Consider the following 21638-nt stretch of genomic DNA (forward strand, 5'->3'; position numbering starts at 1 on the left):
TGGTCAGGGGATCAAGTGAAGTGACGTATGTAGAGTGCAAAGCACACGTGTGGTTGTCAGCGCCTGTATATTACCATAGGTCCATGTCACTCTACCTGGGATTCCAGTATACTGAAGCTGGACTGTTCTCTGCCAGGCAGTGACACTCAACATTACATCAATGCCTCTAAGGAGAACACCACAGACACAGCGAATGATATTCAGATGATGAAGCTGAAGCCAGAACATGCGCGGTGGTCAATGCCCTACTCAAAATGTGATGCCCCACACTGGATACGGCTGTTCAGATACCTTTGGACCAGCTCAGAGATGACATATGAACTATCTGTTCGCTGCTTCGATGTTTCCTTTAGAGTGAGTGTGGGATCATTAATTTGTCGAACAGACATTCATTGAGCACCTGTTACCCATCAGGCACTGGGGAACTAAGGTGGAGGTGGCACAACGTCAGACTTAAGAGCGTACAGGCTCCAGGAGGAGACGCAGAGGCAGTGTCAACACAAAGTGCACCGCTGCTATGTATGGGGTGGGGGCAGTGGAATGGAGCACAGTTTGCAGAGCTGGGAACAGTCAGGATCCCTGGGAGACCGAGGCTGAGTGGAAACGGGAGTGATGAGCAGGAGTTGGGCAAAGGGGAGGGGAGTGACAGCATTCTCGGCAGAAGGAACAGTGTTTGCAAAGGCACAGATGGGAGTGACAGCAGGGTATGCTGAATGTCAGGAACTACATGCAGTGTGGAGCTGCAGGAGCTTAAACAGGAGGGTGAGGGATGGGAGCTATGCTAGCTAGAGCAGAGAGCAGGGGGATTCCACAGAGACGGCCTTGGGCTTCATCCCGTGGGTGATGGAGAACCCTGGCAGATGTCAAGCAATGAAATGACACCATCAGATGGTGTTTCAGATCGCTTGTCAGGAGAGATCAGAGTCAGGGAGATCAGGAAGAGCACTTCGCAGCCAGAGAAAAGATCAAGGTCAGCGGCAAGGAGAGAGGGCGGCTGAACAAAATACCGAGGAGGGGGAGCTGAGCAGATCTGGGGGCTGCCTGGATACGCGTGGCGACAGGAAGAGGAGATGCCAATGATATATAAGTTCTTACCTTGGGTAAAAAAAGAGAGAATTGGGGTAAATGGTTTTTTCCCCTTTTGGTGAGAGAGGAGAAATGTTAATTTTTGGCAGGTGGAGTTTGCGCTGTGCTTGGAATATACAAGTTGAAATGTCAGTCTAGTCTGAGAGAGAGATAACCGTTTCAGTGTTGGCAGCACCATAAAGTCACGAGGGGATGAGAAGACCCAGGTAGACGTGACAGTGAGGAGAGCAGTGGGCAGAGGAGGGACTCCTGGGAAAGAGCAATAGTTCAGAGGATGACAGGAGATGGAGCTGTTACAAAGACTGAAGAAAAAGCCCCAGGGCCGGAGAATCAGACCCCATAGAAGCCAAGGGCACAGAGTTCCCAGAAGCTGAGTGGGTCGCCACCACCATCCAATGTGCAGTTGAGGAATAAACAGTGTCCACGTGATATAACCAGGAGGAGGCCAGAAGAATGCAAACTGGTTAGACTTTCTCGGTTGCAGACAACTGAACCCACGCACGCTGCTTGAAGCACAAGGTATTTATTAGATGCATTAGACAGTACACAGTGTCCAGGGGGCCGCAGACACAGGGCTGGACGTCATTTCGCCTGGAACAGCAGCTTGTCCTGTGTGTCCAGGACACACACCCGCCCTCACGACAGGACTGGGATAGGACACCCCCCCCCGCCCCCCCGCCACCTGGGACCAGATCCAGGCTCCTTCCCCAGAGCTGCTCCCGATGAAGACATGCCTCCGCCACTGCTTCTAAGAGCCACTCCCCCCAAGGGCAGCCTCAATCACGCTAGCACGAGCTGCTCCGTGCCACCTGACGGAACGCTCCGTCAGACGTCCGAGAACGCACGGTCACATCCCCTACGTCATCCACCAATGGTCCTTCTGCGCAGCACAAAATGAAGGTCGAGTCAAAAACGAGCAAGAACAATCTTTATTCCTGGGAAACACATTTGTAAAAACGTATCAATAAGATTAAAAGCTTCAGAACACATTTATTTGGACGCAGCACAGACACGGAGCATCAGGACGTGGGGAGCATCAGGAATATACCTGTAAACAAATGTCTTAGGGGGAGTTTCTACGACACAGACCCCACCGTGCAGGGTGCGCGGCCGATTCCCTCCTTCTGGAGAGGTGTTTGTGGCAGCCAAAGAAAATTTTTCAGATTTCAGCAATAAAATTCTCAAGGGATGTCAAGACATGTTGTTAAAGGCTTGAAATGGGCCGAATTTACGATGACATCTATAAAAATGGCACGGGAACTGACTTCACAAAAATACTAAGGAAAAACATCTCAGGCCTACCTATTGAGAGAAATGATGTTTGACTCGTGGCTTGAAATGGGGGAAAATAAATATATTGGTACAAGTTCTATCCTAAAAGACAACAAATTAATTTCCTGGTTCTACCAAAAGACTGTGCAACACCCCTCCTATCCTCATCTACAGAATGCTTTGGCACAACTTCGTTAAAATCTTAAGCCATATGCATCTCAGATTGCATGTAGCTTTATAAAAGAGTGAAGTCTAGGGTAAACACCCAACCCTCAAGTTCTGCAAATTCCGACAGCACCTATCCATAATCATGTCTTCTGCAATCATGCAAGTTAGCAGCACCAATCATTAAGACATTAAAAAAATTATTCTTGTTCTCGAGCAGCAAATCCTACCAAAACGGATGCTATGCAGCTTATGATTAATTAGTCAAACCTCTAAAATTCCAAGTGGCTAAACTGTCCTCGGACCTGAAATTCAGAGTCTCCCTGCATGATAGAACATCTACCCAGTTCATACACTTCATTTAGCTTCTGGATGGGGTGGCCTCTGTTAGAGAAGGGGATGTTGCCATTTTCCTCTGAGATCGTCTGAATGTTATAGCCTCAGCCTAGAAATAGTAAATTTCAATGGATCGCGGAATTTTAGAGTTGGAAAGGACCTTGACGATCAATTAGTCCAACCCAGTCTTTTCTGATGAGGAAAACGAGGCCCGGAAGGGGGCAATGGCTTGTCTAAGATCACACAATGGCAGAGGCTGGGCCCCAGCCATCTCCATCCCCACCATGTTACTGGTACTCTCTGCAGAGCTATCTTCCCACGTTTCCCTGGTTTTATTTGGTCCCACTCATTAAATAACAAAGCAGTATCAGGTACAGAGCAATACAATACACATAGACTTTTACTCCAATTTTAAAATCAGAACATCAGCGTGATTCCTGAGCCTTTACCTACCTTCATTTTATTGAGATTGCAGTCAACAGTACGTTAGGACTAGCTATGGGGATTACTTTCCAGTATTTACACGGACACGGAAAACGCCTTTCAGAACTATTCCTCAGACACCTTTACAAACGCAGCCACGCGACGCCAAGACACCTCTCATGGGATGGAATGCCACTGGGATGGAGCATGGAAGCGAGATGGCCGGTCCCTCAAAGCGCAGTCATGAGTTTATCGCGACACACCACACTCTGCACGCCTCCTAAGTTCTTCTGGTTCTGGTTGTGGACATAATCGAGATGGCTGTCATCTGCACTGGCCGGCGCTTTCCAATGCGGCCTGTCATCCTCAAAGGATGGCCTGTTTCGTTTGCAGAGTGAATGGTTAGTGGGGGGGAGGGAAGGAAGCTCGGAAGAGAGTGAGACAACATGAGCACAAAGGGAACGGGGCAGGGTAAACCACGAACGGCAGGAATGGGAATGGCTTACAAGCGGAAATGGATGGATTTTCTACTGCAGGTCGCCTACCAACTCCCCAAAGGGGAGAGAAGCTCTGTCTATGGCTGGGCCCTCACCCCTGCAAGGTTGGTCTGGGGAAAGCCAGGTGCCTTTGCTAGGGGACGCCTCGGGCCGTTATGGGAATGTGCCCTGTGAATGTCTCAGGCAGCATTTGCCAAAAGTTTTGGCACCATGAGCTGTCTTTTCCTGGGGTAGGTATCTCAGAGAGCGCCTCTCTAACTCTCTGGAGGGCCTGATGAAACACAAAATGCTGGGCCCCACCACCAGAGAGTCTGATCAGCAGGCGTGGGGGCCCACGAATCTGCGTTCACAAGCTCCCAGGCAGGCGGGCCACGGAGAGGAGCTTGGTACCAGCCTTCCTCAGAATCGCCCTGTGGAATGCTGGGCGAGGGCATGCCTCCGAAGGAAACGAATGTGATACACTCGGCAGCAAGGAGTGTTAAAATTCTGTCCAAACAGGGTTATTAAAAATACGGTTCCTATAAATCTCTTCTGTTTCTCATGTCTGCAAAATAAACTGCCTTGGCCACCCAGAAACATCGAGAATCATTACTGCACTAGTTTGACTTGCTTTGAAAGGTACACAAGTATCGAGTGTTTATGCTAAAACCGCACTGTTGTCCCACAGGGTCCCCCCCCCCCCCAAAAACGTGGTCAGGACTGTCAAGAACCAGGTGCCCCGTCTGCCCTGCTCCCACCAGACTTGGTTCCATCACTCCGTCCTCGGCGCTTTCTCACAGAGCAAGGCTGCCTCGCCAAGAAATAACCATGCGCACCGACCTCACCAGCTCTGTTTCTAAAAGAGCTTCTTGAGCAGAAACACCCAGGAAAGCGGACCTTAAAGGGAACGTCTGCCTTGACAAAGCTGGCGTGAAAACGCTCTCGGGCCTGGCTACAGACACAAGGCAGGTGCCGGTGTGGTTATAGGAAGGGTCGTGGTGGGTCAGGGCCAAGGGGAGCAAGCACAGCCAATTATTATCGTAAATACGTTTCATTGGCGCACAGCCACACCCAGGCACTTCCACACGGGTGGCAGCTGCTTTTGGGCTACCATGGCAAAGCTGAGCAGCTGTGACAGAGACCACAAAGCCGAAAATACCGACTACCTGGCCCTTGATGGAAAAAAGTTCACTGACCCCTAGGTGTAGAAAAAAGATCCGTTGCCCCAAAAAAGGAAGCCCTCCCTCCACCCCTGGAAAAAAAAAAAACTGTCCAAAAAATCTCCACGCTTTGGTCATATTTTTATAAATGAATTCTCAGGACAGGGAAATGTTACTTAGACATTTTAAGTAACATTTCTAACACAAAACCAAACCCAAAATTTCTGAGGTTAGAATGACTTAAAAAAACAAAACAACAAAAACCCCAGCCCGATTCATTTTGGTGTCATAAAGCATAACGTGAGCAAATCCAGAGTCTCGCTGGCTGCCTCTGCTTTGCTCAGTCAGGATTCATCTCGGCCGTGACAGGCCACTCTTCACAGCAACTGCTGATGCAGAACTTTAACTCATGACTCAGCAGAATCTGAACTTTTCGGAGAAAAGAACTTGTGTCGGGGCAGCTCTGTGAGCTCAGGCACTTACCTTACGTTTGGAGAGTGAGGGTGCCACCGTGGCTGGCTGGGGTGAATATTGGGATGATACTGAGGCTAGAAAGAAAACACCAAACGTGATTATTCGATGACCTTCGGATTTCAATGGTCTTCATTCACTTTCTCTTTTACTGGCATCCACCTAAGGGGCTGTGAATGGAAAGGCTATAACTGAACGCTGACTGGGAGCCGGGGGGTGGGGGCAGTGCGGGGGGTGGCGGGGGTGCGAGGGACATTTCCCAGGCGATCACATTTCCCCTGGACAAAGGCCGGGGCCGGGAAGCTGCCCGGGAAGAAAGGGGAAGGCATCGGCCTTGAAAGGGTCCCCCAACAGAGTGCCCAGGACAGGCCACAATCACCTCTCCCGGGGGAACAAGGGAACAGACGGAAGGTGCCAGAAAGACAGGGAGGGGGGTCGGCAATGTTCAGAAACCATTTTTGTCACTGCTGGAAATGACGGCAACCGCGGGTAACACCTACGTCTGCACGCACACAGACAAGGGCGGGAAGGGGTACCGTAGGCTGTGGGAACCCTCCTTCTCCGTTGAGCAGTAAAAGTCATTTTCTAAAGCATGATCCAAAACACCCCCCCAAATCATCCAGAGCACTTGTTATCGTGATAAAAGGGAAGGGAGAAAATGGTCCACTTTAACATGGGAACAGAGATCCAGGCTGATGACCCACAACATGACCCAGGGAAGAGACTGGAGGGGCTGGCTGGGTGGCGGGTGCCCATCCACGTCTGGCCTGCAGAGGGCAGCGGTCCCAGACGTAGCCAGGAGCCAGGGTGCTTCTCAAAAGGCTAAACTTTCTACCTGGCAAATGAGGCCCGCCTGGCATTGAAGCCACCCCGGTCTCGCCGCCATCCCTCTTTTAATTATGTCCTCCCCTTCGTCTCCCTTCCCTGCTGCTTTCGTTAATAAGCAGAAGGCTCCTCTCTGTTGTGGAAAATTCTCAGCAATCCTGTTCATTCTGTGTTCCCAGACCCCAGATGCCCTCCCTGCTGCCTCTTCTGTATTCCAGAGGCCTCTCTCGGTTCCAAGATGCCTGTCAGCAAGCAAAGTCTGCAGCCCCCCGGTAGGAAGGGCTGCAGGGAAGTGGATCTGGAAGAGATCCCTCCGCAGCAGAATCCGAGGGGTGACCAGGGCTTTGGAATCTCCCCCAGGCACTCTCTTCACATTGCCCTTTTAGGGGATACAGAACCCTAGAGAGTTTAGAAGATTGGCCCAAAGCCCAACTGTTCTGGCCCCCAAGTGAGGCTCCACCAATGGGGTCTTCAACAAGAGAGAGTGACAGATTAGGGATGGCCCTCCTGTTCCGTCTTCAAACACAACCACATCAGATTCCTGGGAGACGGGGTGGGTTCCGTATCCACAGGGACCCAGAAGAAGGATACTCCAGACCCTTCCTCGGTGTCCTCTGGCAATTTACTCACAAGCTGCCCAGGAGTATTTTTTCTTTTTTTTTTGAAAAATATATTTTATTGATTTTCCACAGAGAGGAAGAGAGAGGGACAGAGAGTCAGAAACATCGATGAGAGAGAAACATCGATCAGCTGCCTCCTGCACACCCCCCACTGGGGATGTGCCCGCAACCAAGGCACATGCCCTTGACCGGAATCGAACCTGGGACCCTTGAGTCCACAGGCCGACGCTCTATCCACTGAGCCAAACCGGTTTCGGCCAGGAGTATTTTTTTAATGTTAACCCAGAAGGTTTTCAATCGGGGAAGTTATGTTCCCTGGGGTCAATTGGAAATATATATGTGCATTTTTGCTTGTCAAAACCATAGGGGGGTTACCTTTAACGACTGGGCAGAGAAGAGGGAAACTAAACATCCTGTAACTCTAGGGACAGTCCCAAACAAGGAAGAACTGTCCCTCCCCAAATGCCAGCAGCGTCCTCAGCGGGAACACAGCAATCCATCCTTCGCAGCTGGCTAGCCTTGCTGAGCTCAGAATCCGACACGCTGCAATCCCACCCCATCCTCCTGAAACCCGTTCTCAGCACTCAGATGCTTATCGGGCCACTTCTCAGGATGTTCCCTTCCCGGTCCATTGACTCCCGATCCTTGACAGAGCAGCGCAGAACCTCTGAGAGTAGCGAGGCACAGAGGTCCAGTGGTTGCCAAAAATGTTGAGAACAACAATGCGTAGGAAACAGATTTTGTAGATCTGATTGCAACCAACGATCGCCTCACTGTTCACCGTGAGCAGAGCGTGCAGGGAGCGCTCACCCACGAGGCTTGTGGGGAAGACCGCCGGGGCGCACGGAGCTGGGACCGCTTTGCTTCATTTATTTTTTCATGTCATTCAAACAGCAATCCCCAGCAACTCTTCCCTCCCCCCACAGCATCCCAGCCTCTCAGACCTGAAGATCCCTCAAAACAAACAAACAAAAAACCATCTGAATAAGAAGATCAAGAACCTAAAGAAGGCAAGGAGACCAGGAAACCAGGCCCTTCCCCTGTGCAAAGTCCCTTTCAGGTGTTATTCCCTAAACCTGGAAGTCACGGGCAGGCTCTGCACAGCGGGAAGATGACTTCCCGTACGGAAGACGATACTACCAATTTCTTCTGAAGCATAATGAGGAGCCCTCATAAGGATAATGTTCCTGGGGACCCCACTCCCACCTAAGGAATTACTATTTACAGGAGCAGAAGATCAAGAATGAGACGAGTTAGAACAAGGCTCCAACGCGAACTCATAAAGTCGCTTTGTTCCTGGACATGCAAAACCAGATTGGCGACAGGGCACAGAAACCTGGGCGAGCTGTGCCCCTTAGACAGTCACAACGCCCAGGACAAGAAAGCTGATCCCAAGTTGGGAGGTCATCAGACGTGGATGCTGCCTCTTATGCGCAAATGACAACGGAGGAAGTGAAGGCACTTCACCCACCAGGGTTCCTTCCCCAGCTGGCCGCTCACGACAACCACCTCTGGAGCTGTGATGCTCTCTAATACCCAGACTCCCGATCCAGTCCCCGCAGGGGGAGGCCCAAGCACCAGTTATTTGTTTGAAGCTTGCCGGACGGTGGGGCAGGGCTGGGAACCACTGGTGCTGGTGACCTCCAATGAAGAGGACCAGAGAGGCTCTGGGAAGGAGATGGCTTCTGAGGCGGGCTCTATCCAGGTAGGAGGCAAAGGAATTCCAGGCAGACGAGTGTGGTCAAAGGCATGCTGGGAAGAAATTATGGGGCAACAAAGAGGTAATTCTCGGAGAACTGAGCCTACGTTGTGATGAGCAGTGGTGAGAAATAAATGTAGGAAAGGAACTCGCCGCCAGGTTGTAGAAGACTGAATGGCCAGCGAGAGCTACCCACAGGGTGAGATGGGCAGGCGGGCACGGGTGTGGCCCTGCTGGCCAGCCTGGGAAAGAGCAGACCGCCAGCCATGGCACCGGATCTGTGCCCCTGCTGCAGGACAGGCCCAGCCCAATGCCTTACAAGGAGGTTCCAGAGGCCATCGCTGCATCGATGTTATTGGGTGCACCACCAGAGGACAGGGAGTGGGGAGTGGGGGGTGAGGAGAGAGGCTAGTGTTTTTATTGGATGGCGGGGTCGGGGAGGTGTCCAATAATCAAATGATCTTGGGAAACACTGGATGAAAAAACAACAACATGTCTTTCTTGCAGGATTTCTCAGTATGCTGGACACCCCAAGGGACACTGTAAGATCTAAAAAGGTCATGAAGGACGCAACATTTCTCAAACATGTGGCCAGACATTCTTTCCTGGAGGCGCACCTCAAGGGACTCACGTTCCCTGGGCCTAGAACACACTAGGACATGCAGTGGCCTCACTTGAGTGCCACTCAGAGTCTGTTTGACCCCCCCAGAAACTTACACATCTGTCCCTGCTGCTTGCCAGTTGACACGGTGAAAAGAAATAGGCAGCTCAGAGGATCAAGAGGAAGCAGGAGGGGAGGGGGGTGGGGGAGGGGAGGGGAGGAGATGCTCCTCTCTCCGTTTTCTCAGAAAACCATATTGTTATTATTTCTTTAAAATCTGTCTATAAACAACTGCTCAATGTGGAAAGCTTAAAAACTTTAAGAAGTATTACATAAAAACCTTTAAAAGCAGTATCTTACCTGGTAATTGTGGACTTCAGGATTTGTTTTAGAGCTAAAGGAAAGAAAAGAAAAATTACAATGTAATAGGTTGTAAAGCAGCATCATCACTGATTTACAGGCATACCTCTGAGATATTGCAGGTTCGGTTCCAGACCAGTGCAATAAAGCAAGTCTCACAATAAAGTGAGTCATAACATTCTTGCTGGTAGAGGGCCTTGCCTTCAATTTGTAAACAAAACAAAACACAGACACACACAAAACCAAACCTGCAACATCTTCGAGGCGCAATAAAACAAGGTATGCCTGTATTTACCAATCATAAACTAATCCTAAGCCCTATCTACTCTGTTGGGAACTTTCACAGATACTATTTCTTTTTGATTAGCTGCTTAAATGAGCTCATAACCGGAGACACCAAACAGCAACTTTCATTCGTCACAACAGAGCTCACAAGTAGAAGCAAGTGGGTACCATTCCAGAATCCTGGTTGTGATGTCAAGTTTTGGTGGCAAAATGAAGGTCATTCCAATTAGGCAAACCCGGTCACTCTGACTCCCACTCCAGATCTGTCCCGGCACTGCTGGGTGGGGCGGGGCTCCAGGCAGCCCAGTGACGCTCCGAGTTTTCCCCAGCTGAAGGGAAAGCCACCAACCCCTTCCGAGCACCTGCTTCTCTGGGCCCCACTGCCAACAGCAATGAAGGCGCGAGCTGGCCACCACCTTGGAATGTTCATTCCACGTAAGGCTCTGTCCTGGCTGGGAACTTCACATCTGTTGTTATTTAGTCCACACAGCAAGGCTATGAGGTCAATGAATGTCACCACCTCATTTTATAGATAAAGGAATGATTGCCCAACAGAGAAGTTAGGAAACCCCGAGGTCAGCCAGCTAATCACTGGCAGGGCCAGGACTGGAATGGACATCTGCTCGATCCTAAAGTCTGTATCGTTCCCACTAAGCCAAGGAGGCTCGGGGTCCTCATGCATAAGCCTACTTTGATGGGACTCTTTAAGTGTAACTACTCTAAAAAAAAGGTGGACGGTCGGTGTAAAACAGAACGTGGTATTTAGTACGCAGGCTTGGCATCCCTCGTGCAGCACCGCCACCAGGCTGTGTTGCTAGGGCGCTGTGCTTGAAATCAAGGCTTACTGCTTCTCCAACAACGAGAGGGAAGCGTGTCATTGTTATGAGCCTTGCTGGGGTCTAAATGGCGCTGTGCTCCCGTTTTCCGAGGGGGCCAGTGCGCGGAGCCAGGCTCCGGGCCAGGTTCACCTCGGGCTGGGTTGCAGCAGGCAGGTTAAGTGTTCTGCAAGGTGCTATTTTCCGGTATCACCTCTGCAGCCCAGAGCGCAATTTTATCCCTGGCTCCCACAGCAATCCTCCTCACCCTGGCTCCACAGGCTGCGGAGAACAATCAAACAGCTGCCAACAGTGGTTATTAGCTCATTGGTTCCTAAAGGGTATCTTTACTTGGGGTTTCTTTTATTTATTTTTTGGGAGATTTTTTTTTTTTTCTTTTTAGTCTGTTTTGGTTCCCAATATATGTAATCACTAGACGCTAAGTGGAAAATGTAATTTTATTAGGGAAAAGCCAACACACAAAACACTTCCTTAAACAGCAAAGGAAAGAAACACTGTAACACACAAACCCCTGAGAATTAAAAGCAAGACATGCTGAAGGGCGGGGAAAGGAGCCAATACTGTTAGCATATACTACCTGCCACAGGGGTGCTAGAAACAGGGCCAAGCCTGGAGGCTCAGCTAACCCAGGCAGAACTGTGCAACCTCCTCCCACCCAGGAAGAAGGCGGGGAGCAGGGCCTGATGACCAGCAGTTCACAGGACCCTTGACCCCCTTCCTCAGGTGCTGAGAAGTGAACCTAGACACAGCGCTGGACGCTTGGCCCCAGCAGGAGGCAGTGCAGGTAGTTTGAAGTCAAAGCCTCGAGGCTGGGTTTCCAGCTGTGGGATGCAAGGGGCCAGTTGTGCTCTCCAGAACCGTGGGGACCTAGAGCCTTGGGGTACTGGGGGGAGGGACAGATGAGCAGCAGGCGCTGGCCCCTCCCTCCCCACTCAGCTTCGTCCCCAGTTCTCTATGTTCTCCACGTCCCTCTGTTCTCCATGGCAGGTTTCTTCTGGGGGCCTAAAAAACTTTGAAAAGAACATTGATCCAGCCCAGCCTCCTTCTTTTTAAGTGAGAAAGAGGAGGCCCAGAAAGTGGGGGGCCAAGGCCCCAGAGCTGGCTGAGAGCCACGCTGGGGCCAGTCTCCTGATTCCCGGCCAGGGGGTCTCCCCACCAACCAGGGCTTCGCTACCGGCTCCACCACGTGTGCTGCCAGCTGTCCAGAGTGCATGGCACAGCCCCACTGCGATCTCAGAGACCATGCTCCCTGGCAGCCTGAGGCCTGTGCCTCCGACAGCTGAGAGGCTCACTAAACTGGGCTCCTGGTCAGGCCCTGGAGCCTGGATGCAAGAGTTGAAACAACTACATTCTATGATTCTCTACCAGCCTGTCCACCCCCCGAAGAACAGTTGTTTCAGAGGGAGAAAAAGAGGCACATTCGAGGTAGGACGAGGGTTCTTACCTGGGCCGCCCGCTAGAACCACCTGGGGGCTTTCAAAACCACAGGTGCCTGTTGCCCCCGCCCCACCCCCCTCAGATCTTCCCTTAGCCTGGGGTGTGGCCTGGCTGACAGGGACTCGTCAAAGCTGACCAGGTGATTCCAATGAACAGGAAAGATCCAGAAGACATGTGCTGGGGAAGCGGCTGCAAACCACTCCCGGGCCTACCTGTGATGGTGGTCAAGTTTGACTGGCTCACAGGCCTGTTCCTTCATTTACATATGGTCTAATGTGGCGCTGGTGCTGCAGCGACAGAGGACTTGTAAAAGCGACAGCACATCCAGCAAAGTCTAAAATATTTCCTATCTGGCCCTAGCCAGTTTAGCTCAGTGGATAGAGTGCCAGCCTTCAGACTGAAAGGTCCCAGGTTCGATTCCGGTCAAGGGCACATGCCCGGGTGGCGGGCTCGATCCCCAGTGGGGGGCGTGTAGGAGGCAGCCAATCCATGATTCTCTCTCATCATTGATGTTTCTCTCTCTCTCTCTCTCTCTCTTCTCTCTCTCTCTCTCTCTCTCTCTCTCCCCCTTCCTTCCTCTTTGAAATCAATAAAAATATATTTAAAATATTTCCTATCTGGCTACAGAAAAAGTTGGCTGGCTCCTGTGCTAGAGTTTCAGTCTTCCGACAAGTTCTTTTTCCTGCAGGAACTTCAATAAAGTTTAATAAAGTTTAATTTCAATAAATTTTAATAAAGGTCTTCTACGCTGTAGGACGATGAAACCTGCCCGTCACGGAGCGAATCCTGCACCTGCTCTTACACAGTTTTTGCTCAAGAGCACGGCCTTCCCTTCCCACCGCTGCCCGCAATGCCATGAGCACCATGTGCTGTGCACATTCCTTTCACCTTTGTCACCCACTGTGAGGGCAAACAAAGCACAGAGCTATTCAAACAAGGCAGCTGTGTTTCCTAAAACAACAACTGTCTTGAAACCTTCTACTGTGTACTCATTGAGAGCCAGGGGGAGGGGACAGCCAGGCCGCAGAAAAAGAAAAGAAGATCAGCAGACGCACTGGGCGATTTAATTGTATCAAGGGAAAAGTCAATATTGAAAGTAAATATGAGAGAGAAAACAGCTGCACCCCAGAGCCTGGGGGCACTTACCAGAGCTGAGCGGCGATCACCGGGTTGCTTGCTGTAAAACAAAAACAGAGAGCACGACATTTTAGAGAACTTTCTCACTTTTACCGCGCGATGACAATGAGGGGGGGAAGACATTTCTGAGATCTAAGAGCAGCCTCCGCGCCAGGAGGCAGAGTCTCCACGCGCCTGCTTCTCCTTTTGGCGGAGAGATCAACCAAAGGACTTGTATGCATGCATATGAGCCTAACCAGTGTTCACGGACAACAGGGGGGTGGGGGCATATGTGGGGAGGGGTTTGGGGTGGGAATGGGGGGATGAGGACAATTATGTGATAGCATAATCAATAAAGAAATTAAAAAAAAAAAAGTACGTGGCCTTTCCCCTGAGATCTGCCCTCCGCGAGTTCCCAAGGCCAGGCGCTCTGGGATGCAGAGGGGCTGGACTCAGCCCTTGCTCTCAAAGAGCTCCCGGCCTTGACCCAGACGGAGAGGTGTAAGGTGTCAATGGCTAAAATACACGTATGAACCTACAAGGGCGCAGGGCAGCCACTGCTGACAGGGCCAGGCTGTGAGTCTGTGGAAGGGGCCACGCCAGGAGGCCGAGCTTCTCTACCTAGACTCTACTTCGTTTCAAAAAGGATGCAGCATGGAGAACCATTCAAAGCTCCCCAAAGATGCCACAACGCTGACTGGAGAAGCTGTCAGTAGAATGAAGGAAGAAAAAGAGGACGGAGACCAGGACGGGAGGGGGAAGAGAAACACAGAACCTGGAGCGTGGGGGAGCTCTCGGGCCATGGCAGGGGTCAAGCATTAGGATGGGCCCTCCCCTCTGGGGCAGCCACACCAAGACCCGGACAGAGAGGTGTAAGGTGACAACAGCTAAAATACTAATACAGTATTATATGTCACTGTAATTAAAAAAATAAAATAAAAAGCTTTAGAATGACAAAGCAGAACAGTAGGAAGTGCCTTCAAAATCTGCTTCACTGGTCAGCCGGTGTGGCTCAGTGGTTGAGCGTCAACCCATGCACCAAGAGGTCACCGGTTTGATTCCCAGTCAGGGCACATGCCTGGATTTCAGGCTTGATCCCCACTAGGGGTGTGCGGAAGGCAGCCGATGGATGTTTTCCCTCTCTTATTCATGTTTCTATCTCTTTCTCCTTTCCTCTCCAAAAATCCATAAAAACATATTTGTTTAAAATATATTTTTATTGATTTCAGAGAGGAAGAGAAGAGAGAGAGAGAAACATCAATGATGAGAAGGAATCACTGATTGGCTGCCTCCTGCACTATGGACCGAGCCCGCAACCCAGGCATGTGCACTTGACCGGAATCGAATCTGGGACCCTTCGGTCCGCAGGCCAAGGCTCTATCCACTGAGCCAAACTGACTAGGGCTAACAATATATTTTTAAAATGGTTCCCTTTGAGGAGAAATTAGAGAGGATTTAAAAAAAAAATCTGCCTCCCCAAGCTCCTCAGGGATTCACCAGCTAAAGCATAACGTCAGATCCCAAGGCAGAATGGAGAGCACACAACCTTTGAATGTCGAATGTCTCCGGGACGGATAGCGTTTACTAGGCTTCCTCTCGAAGGTGCTGGTTCTTCGTAACCGGGCCCCGTGGGTCGCCTGATATTCCGTCCGCCCACTGGAAAGTAAATATCTTATTGCACGCCACCAGTATCAGAGCATCAGTACCTTACACATATCTGAACGTGAACTTTATTGCCCAGAGTTCCGGTGTCAATTCCAACCTATCGTGACTTGTGTGTCAAAGAACACACTACGTTTTGCCTTCCAGTTGGAAAGAAAATCAGCTTTGCCAAATCCCGGCGGTAGGACAGAGGCAGGCACTTCCATCCAAGGACAAAACGTGCAATTTAGGTACCGGCTACTTGGCTGCACAAACCAAGCAGGCTCCAGTACCTGGAATGTTTGACTAAAAGAATACTGGTTCGCACATGTGAAATAACCTTTCATGAAACAAATTACGCAGACATTTAAATCGTTTAAGAGGCCGTTACCAATGACCACTGACCTAAACCTCGGCTTCGCTCGCCATGCCAAGAGAAACATTGGTCTCTCACCAAGGCTTTCTGGGTCTCAACCGATGAGCTGCCTGGTGTCCAGGGGGCATGCTGTTTTTGTCTGAGCTGTCACGGCCTCATTCCAGCCACTCTCGGTTTATGATTTATCACATGGAGGGAGCCACTGGCCACCTGCTCTAAGGTCCTCCCAGGGGCAACCTCATCTCCAAACGCGCCTTTCCTTCTAAGCTTCTCTTCAGAGAGCAGAAGGGGGCCTGAGCCTGGTCTGGGCCAACTCCTGGGGGAGCTGCCTCCCAGGATGGAAAATCCTGCCTTGGCCACCATCCCCGCAGGCCTTCCCTCCTCACTCCGACTGGAGCAGACATCAGCATCCCATGCGATGTCTCCGCTAACCTTTGCAGGCTGACCTTCTCCATCCTCCACAGAACCCCGTGGGTCTATTCTCAGGAAGGACTTGGTTTTTGCCCCCTGCTTTGCAGCATTTAAAAATACATTCAAACAGCCCTGGCTGGTGTGGTTCGGTTTGTTGAGTGTTATCCTGTGCACCCAAAGGTCACTGGTTCAATTCCCAGTCAGGACACATGCCCAGGTTGTAGGTTCAGACCCCGGCTGGGGTGTGTATGGGAGGCAACCGATTGATGATTCTCTCATATATCGATGTGTGTTTTTCCTCTCTCTTTCCCTCTCCCATTCTCTCTCTCTCAAATCAATAAAACATTTTTTTCTAAAATACATTCAAACACAGTAACTCTTTAAACACAAGTGCACAGCCACTCCCTTGCACAGTAGATAAATCTGAAATGAGCAGATCTGTTGGCACTTTAAACAGAGTTCAAGGACATGCCACGTGTGGGCAGAGGTTATGAAACATGTGAAGCCTTAGGTCTTGTAAGAGCTATTCTCAGATCAGTAACTGTGCCTCAGGAATCAACCTTGGGAACGCATTTAAAATGCACCTGCCCAGCCTCAGTCATACATGCACATGTGGACGCCCACAGCTTCTGATTACGAAGGTCTTAGATGAGGTCATAAATCCTCCTTTTTAACAAACACCCAGTGAGTTTTCATGCATTTTGAGAGAGACACAGTCTCAGAATCTTAAATAAAAGTACATCAAAATAAATTGTGTGTTTTGTCTTTTTTCAGATTCAAATATTTTACTGAGGCTACCCAGGGTCACTCACACACATGCTGAAACCTGCTCTCATTCTTCAGTGACCCCGGATTTCCTGCCATGGGCATGTGCAAAGCAATAGAGTAGTGGTTCAAGTATAAGACCCAGACTTAAAGTGTGGGGTTGAATCTTGGCTCTTCACTCACTGCCGGTGCCTTTGGGCAGATTGTATAACCCCTGGCCTTTAGCTTGCTTATCTGTAAAATGGGGATAACGAGAGGACCTATCTTCTGAAGGCTGCTGGGAGGACGGTGAGCTGGTACATGCAGAGCCGGTGCAGCGCGGTGCACAGAGCTTTCCGCAGGGACGCCAACGCCCTGCAGCTGCACCGCCCAGCCTGACGGCCACCTGCCTTGTGTGCTCTGGGCACCCGAAACTTGCTTGGTGAGACTGAACTACAGGTTAAAAAATCCCTTTAATATTAATGACTCTAAACAGCCACATGTGGCTAGTGTTTACTGAATCAGACAGGCTAGTTCAAGCCACATGTCAGCTATCAACAACTCTGTTATTATTACCCCCATTCCATCAAGGAGAACAGCGGCTGACGCGCTTCAGGTCAGACCTTAGAGAAGCAGGGACAGGATGCCCAACACGAGCCTCGGCGGGCAGACCCGTGGCTCCACCCACAGAGCGGATCACCGCCGGCCTCCTTCAAACCTCGAGGCGAGGCCGGGCTGTGCTGTGAGGCGGTGCCTACCTGAATCTGAAGCGGGACCCCAGCCTGATAAAGTCTGATCTACTCGACTTGCTGTTCCCCGGCGTCCGCAGTCGGAAGAACGCGTGGTGCTCGACTGCGCATTTCCAGAGGTGCTTGCAGGTCCTGGCGCTGTCCAGGCGGAATACAAACGTGTGCTCCTGCTCCCGGCCCTTCGCGGGGAAGCACAGGGTTCTCGTGTCGGTGGCATTAGGAACTCGGATGGAGGATTATCCATGGCGGGGGAAGGGGGAGTGAAAGGAGGGGGGGCAGTACAGGACAGGAGCAAGGCTTACCTGATCATCATCCTCCACCACCACCAGTGTCAATTTGCTCTTTTTAAAATCCATTTTGGTAATTTTAGGCCTGGTCAGAGAGAAAACATTGTAAAAGCACAATCTGCAGGGAAGCGACACATCCAACAGCAGTTTCCTCTCTACTTTTAAAGCTTGGATTTGCTAAGAAATCATCCGTTCATTTAAGCGTGATTATCCAGAGGTTTCATTGCCAATGCCATACACCCACAGATATCAGAGAATGGTGTGTCTTTAACATGAATCGGGGTCGGGGGGCGGGGAGAGCGGATTGCAAATAGCCCTCAATAATCATCCATCACATATAATTCCACCACAAAATAGGAAAAGACATTTTTAATATTAGACAAAACTAAATTACCAAAAGAATAAGCCTATTTTGTTAGCTCCTTCAAAGATTAATATGCCTGTCGGGGTCAGTCCAAGAGAATATTCACAGCCATCTCTTCCCTACAAATAAATGAAGTGACAATCGGTAGAAGGTTCTAACAGGGGGTCACAGAGCAGAATGCAAAAACAGTTCGCTCACCACGTTACTTTGTTTGCCCACCGTTTACCCACTGCTCAGGCACAGCGAGACCCAAGGGCGTGAACGCGCCCAGTTCTTACCCTGACAACGTGCATGTCTACCCCATACATTTCCAGCCACTTCGCTTTATTCAGATAGGACAGCTCCGCCTGGGCAGGGCTCTTTCCCCTTAGAGAAACCAACGGAAAGACATGTAAACTGCAGCTCGCACACCCACAAGGTTCTCAAGGGCACGGCCACGCACTAAGGGAGCTTATGCAGCAATTAAAGGGACGGGGGACACCCATTTATACTAACACACCTCCGGACAGACCGTTCATTAGACAGGAAGATGACAGAGCAGTGTTTATCGTGTGAACACTTAAGGATACAGGTATGTATATGCAAAGGAAAGGCGGGGAACACAACAGCTGCCTGCAGGGGGGAGAGGTGGAGGTGCAGGGGTGCAGATGACTCTGCAACCGCACATTTCTATGTGGTACAAGGATGCACTAACAGCCCAGCCAGTGTGGCTCAGAGGCTGAGCATCGACCTATGAACCAGGTGGTCACGGTTCAATTCCCCATCAGGGCACATGCCTGGGTTGCGGGCTTGATCCCTAGTGTGGGGGTGTGGGGTGTGCAGGAGACAGCCAATCAATGATTCTCTCTCATCAGTGATGTTTCTATCACTCTCCCTCTCCCTCTCCTTCTCTGAAATCAATAAAAGTATATTTATAAAAAAATTTTAAAACAGAACGCACTGATGTCACTCTCCATTTTCAGAAAAGTCATATGCCCTTCAGAATGACCGAGGAACAGAAGGAATTTCTGAGTCCCAGAGTGACTTGGAAAGGGCCGAGTTTGGGGAAGATGGGCCGGGAAGGAAGAGAGGCTAATGTCTGGGAAACATGAGGGTAGGCACTCCTGGCAGCCTAGGCATAAAAGCAGCAGACGGGGTGTGTATGGGGGAAAGGAGAAAAAAGCCCAAAGATAAATGGTAGGGCTGGTTTCAGCTGCAGTGACCACATGTCCTGAAATCACATGGTCTCAGATCTGAGTGTCCCTGTAAGGACAGCATGGGCTACATCTGAAGAGTTCACTCCAGACGCTCAGACCATGGACAGAGACCCAGGCATGTGAATGTTTCAAGGCAGCGCCCCCACATCCCCTCACTTTCTTCAGGCCAGGAGAGAAGGGGCATTCCTGGCAGCAATGAGCAGATCAGGCCCGGGCTCTGTAATTGAGAGAAACAGGATATGCTTTGGTTCTTACTGTACATCTCTGGAAAGAGAGAGATGTCGTGTGGGCCTTAGGAAAAACAGGACTGAAGCACGGGAGAGAGGTGAAGAGTTGGGGCTGCAGTTTCACAGTCGATGCAAGAATCGTGCAAATGCTTACATATCACAAAACAAATGCGTCAAGGTACCTGCACTCTTTCCATCTCTGGAAGATATCGAATTCCATCGCTTCTGTCTGATTTGGAATGAACCGAAACTCAGACACAAGCTCTGGGGTGTGTTCTGGAAGCTCACATTCCCCAAGCTCCGCTGCAAGTGTCATAAGAAGGAGAAAAAAACAGGAGACATTGAATGCTTTTCGTTGCTGCTGCAACCAGGTCCAAAGGCATTTTGCACGGTAAGAAAGCACAGGTGCCCCAAATGTATAACTCTCTCCTTCCAGGAGGACCCGACTCCCGCTCGGCACCCACATGTACATTCAGAATCCTCCCATGGGGCACCGCACCGTCATCTTAGTGATTACTGCCTTTCTCCCGATTATTGCTCCTGCCCGGGGAGGCCCTGAGTATATTTCCCCCGCGAAGTGGTAGAGCCTGAATGTGCAATAAAAAGGCAACTGCAGGGAATAGGGACCTGCCCAGGAACTCATTTAACAAAGCTCTCGTGAAGTAGGTGGGTCTGAGCAGCACTCCAGGGTCTGCAGTGCTGAGAGGACCAATCAAGAATTCAGTACATGCAGAATCCAGGGGAAAAATATGTTGGGAGAGAGAGCAAGGAGGGAGGGAGCGGGGAGGGGAGAGGAGACGTGAGGGCTGCAGGAGCAACTGCTGAAGCTCAGGCAGAACCAGGGAGGGAGCCGGTCATGCAGAGAGGCGGGGCAGCCATGTGGGCGATCCCCACTGAGGGTCCTTGCTCTCACCACATACCCCACAAGGGGCCCCATTCCTCCAGGACACGAATGGGAAAATCTACCACCTCTCCTGCACCTCTGCAGCTCAGGAAGCAGACCCCAAGATGGAAAGGAATACTCCAGAAGCTCCTCTGATATCTCGCTACACAAAGGGGGGTCCGTCGTCCCCGGACCAGTAGCACCAGTATCCCCTGGGAGCCTTCTCACAATGCAGACTCTCAGGCCCACCTCAGACCTACTGAAGCCAAACCTGCCATTTCTTAAGGGGCCCAGGGAACTGGTGCGCACGTTACTGTGAGAAGCACTGATCTACGATAGTGGTCTGCAAACGCGAGCGTGCAGCAGGGTCACCTGGAGGGCTTGGTACAGCTCGTGTCGCTGGACCCCACCCCTAGGGATGCGGATTCCGTGGGTCTGGAGCAAGGCCAGAGAAGGTGCATTTCTAGCAAGTTCCCAGGTGGTGTCGATGCGGCTGACCCAGGGAACATACTTTGAGAACTACTGCTTAACACAACAAATCCAGTCAACCGACCAGCCAGCACATGCATGAGTCCCTCCAGTGACAGCAACTGGCTGTGTCCCCAGCAGCCCTCTCCCTACCCCACGTGGGCTGTGCCAGGCCTGTGTGGCTGCTGAGGACTCCAGCTGCTGGCAGAGGTCGATAAAACTTCCCCGATCACACAGAGGAAGCATTAATACAGACTGAAGCGGGTGGTGGGAAGACTGTACGAGACCGTGTCTGACCCGGGGAGGGACCTGGTGAATGTTTCCTGGCCTGATGCAGCCCCTATTCTGGATGGCAACCCTGAGACCACCAGTGGCCTGGGTCAGGGTGGGCAAAGTCACTCATGAAGACTGCCCTGGAAGTACTGACCCAGCAAAGGCGAGGTCTGGGCTTCTGAGGTGGGAGGCCACCCCTGACCACTGACTACGGGCTCACCCTGAAACTGGTGACCTGGCAAGCCCAGAGGGGCAGTCTGGGAAGAGGTCTCCTTGATAGGAACCACTCTTCCCTTGCACCACGGGCCGAAGGGAGGCAGCGGAGCCCTGCGCTTAGTGGTTGTGTGTGGACAAGGCCACTGACACCACCAAGCACAGGAGAGAGAAGCCAGACCGTGACCAGGGTTCCCTGGGGCTCGCAAGGGGGCTGGCGTCCCTCCTCACCACGACTGGGCTAAAACGGGCCCGAGGGAGATCACGTGTGAGATAGCATGTCTGCTTTCCAAGAATCTGCTGGCAAAACCTGACACTTGCCCTAGCCGGTTTGGCTCAGTGGATAGAGCGTGGGCCTGCGGACGGAAGGGTTGCGGGTTTGATTCCGGTCAAGGGCACGTGCCTGGGTTGCGGGATCGATCCCCAGTAGGGGGCGTGCAGGAGGCAGCTGATCAATGATTCTCTCTCATCATTGATGTTTCTCTCTCTCTCTCCCTCTCCCCTCCTTTCTGAAATCAATAAAAATATATTTAAAAAACAAACAAACAAACAAACAAACAAAAAACCTGACACTTCCCTCAGTCTGCGAACTCTGCAGCCCAGGCCCCGCCGTGGAGCGGGCGGAAAGAGCGCAGGCA

General features: G+C 51.1%; 1 protein-coding gene across 3 annotated transcripts in view; it reads right to left on the bottom strand.

Moving 5' to 3' along the window:
• Positions 1-21638, bottom strand: part of EPB41L4B (erythrocyte membrane protein band 4.1 like 4B) — a 113228-nt gene that overhangs the window by 40491 nt on the left and 51099 nt on the right. For 2 of the 3 annotated variants that reach the window (XM_008142120.3, XM_054727332.1), the window contains exons 7-15: positions 19346-19466; positions 18019-18106; positions 17771-17859; positions 17392-17461; positions 17099-17268; positions 14715-14824; positions 13199-13229; positions 9495-9528; positions 5402-5466 (exon numbers count right to left, since the gene is read on the bottom strand). In XM_008142120.3, coding sequence (XP_008140342.2) covers positions 5402-5466; positions 9495-9528; positions 13199-13229; positions 14715-14824; positions 17099-17268; positions 17392-17461; positions 17771-17859; positions 18019-18106; positions 19346-19466 — 778 coding nt within the window. Of the gene's footprint in view, positions 1-2000; positions 3661-5401; positions 5467-9494; positions 9529-13198; positions 13230-14714; positions 14825-17098; positions 17269-17391; positions 17462-17770; positions 17860-18018; positions 18107-19345; positions 19467-21638 lie in introns of those variants that run through there. The other variant, XM_054727333.1, reaches the window with a different exon arrangement.

The sequence above is a fragment of the Eptesicus fuscus genome, chromosome 15 (genome assembly GCF_027574615.1).
Source record: "Eptesicus fuscus isolate TK198812 chromosome 15, DD_ASM_mEF_20220401, whole genome shotgun sequence".
NCBI lineage: Eukaryota > Metazoa > Chordata > Mammalia > Chiroptera > Vespertilionidae > Eptesicus > Eptesicus fuscus.